A 1,051-nucleotide genomic window follows, 5' to 3' on the forward strand; every position below is an offset into this window, starting at 1 on the left:
TTTGTGAATGTTTACTGACCAGCATGAATCTGGTCTGTTTTTCCACAGAAGTCTGCAAGTTCATTGTTGAGGAGGATGCCTGTTTTGGGGGAGAAAATTCTGGATCCAAATCTGAGAAGAGAGAAGGAAACAGTCAGTTTTGACCCTTTCTAAAGCACAATTGAATTCCTGCATATCATTGCATTCTTTAATAAAGTAATAATATAATGACAATATGATCTCACTGTGTGTATAAATGCATTGAATGCTACTTAAGTGCACATACATGTGGTTGATGGTGCTGGTCACAGATACTGCCATACCATCCTCAGCGAGCACGGACACATGAGTGGTGCCATGAGAGTCCAGGTATGGAGTGATGTTGTAGTAGCTGGCATCATAAGTGCGGTCGGGGCTGATTTTTGCTCTCACTTTATCCGCAAAATGCTTCTGAATGATCTCAACTGCCTCCTATTCAAGCCACACAGAACGTCGAGGATGATGAACTAATGCATGACTTTATGTGCCCCAACCAGTGGGTTGCCAGCAATAATGGCAGTGTTGCTGTGCTGTACTCTACTGCCTGCAGTAATGATCACCCAGAACACAACACTTAAGTCATTATAGCAGATTACACCAGCGCCTCCATAGAGTGTAATGACTGTAATGTTTCTGTTGAGCTACTAAAGTACAGCCTGAGTCCTGACCAATAGTATCATGCCTTTAACACTTACAGACAAGTTAAAAATCGAAAACGAACACTTTCCTCCTACAGAGCCTACCGTTTGAGAGGAAAATTGGGGATCTTTCATGAACTTCTTAAGACCGTTGGCAAATTTACAGGTTTCTACGTAACGCTGAAATGTTAAGACCTTCTCGTCCCCCTCCAGAGATGCAGAACTTAGGATAAAACCTGAGGAAAACAGAGAAATAAATCAGTGTAACAGTTTAGAAACAAAAAAGGGTTGACTTTTGTGAACTTATAATGAATATGTATATAGAATAAATAATATTAATCACTGACAATAATATGAAATATTTCTTGAGCAGCAAATCAGCATATTAGAATGAT

At 39.9% G+C, this 1,051-nt stretch overlaps 1 protein-coding gene across 1 annotated transcript in view; it reads right to left on the reverse strand.

Moving 5' to 3' along the window:
- Positions 1–11: 11 nt before the first annotated feature.
- LOC107580168 (gamma-glutamyltransferase 5-like) overlaps positions 12–1,051 on the reverse strand; it is a gene marked incomplete at its 5' end in the record, with an annotated part of 2,654 nt that continues 1,614 nt past the window's right edge. The window contains 3 exons of the mRNA XM_016265906.1: positions 12–111; positions 266–450; positions 762–892. Coding sequence (XP_016121392.1) covers positions 12–111; positions 266–450; positions 762–892 — 416 coding nt within the window. The remainder of the gene's footprint in view (positions 112–265; positions 451–761; positions 893–1,051) is intronic.

Source organism: Sinocyclocheilus grahami, unplaced genomic scaffold, assembly GCF_001515645.1.
Source record: "Sinocyclocheilus grahami isolate Dianchi unplaced genomic scaffold, SAMN03320097.WGS_v1.1 scaffold26214.1, whole genome shotgun sequence".
NCBI classification, from domain to species: domain Eukaryota; kingdom Metazoa; phylum Chordata; class Actinopteri; order Cypriniformes; family Cyprinidae; genus Sinocyclocheilus; species Sinocyclocheilus grahami.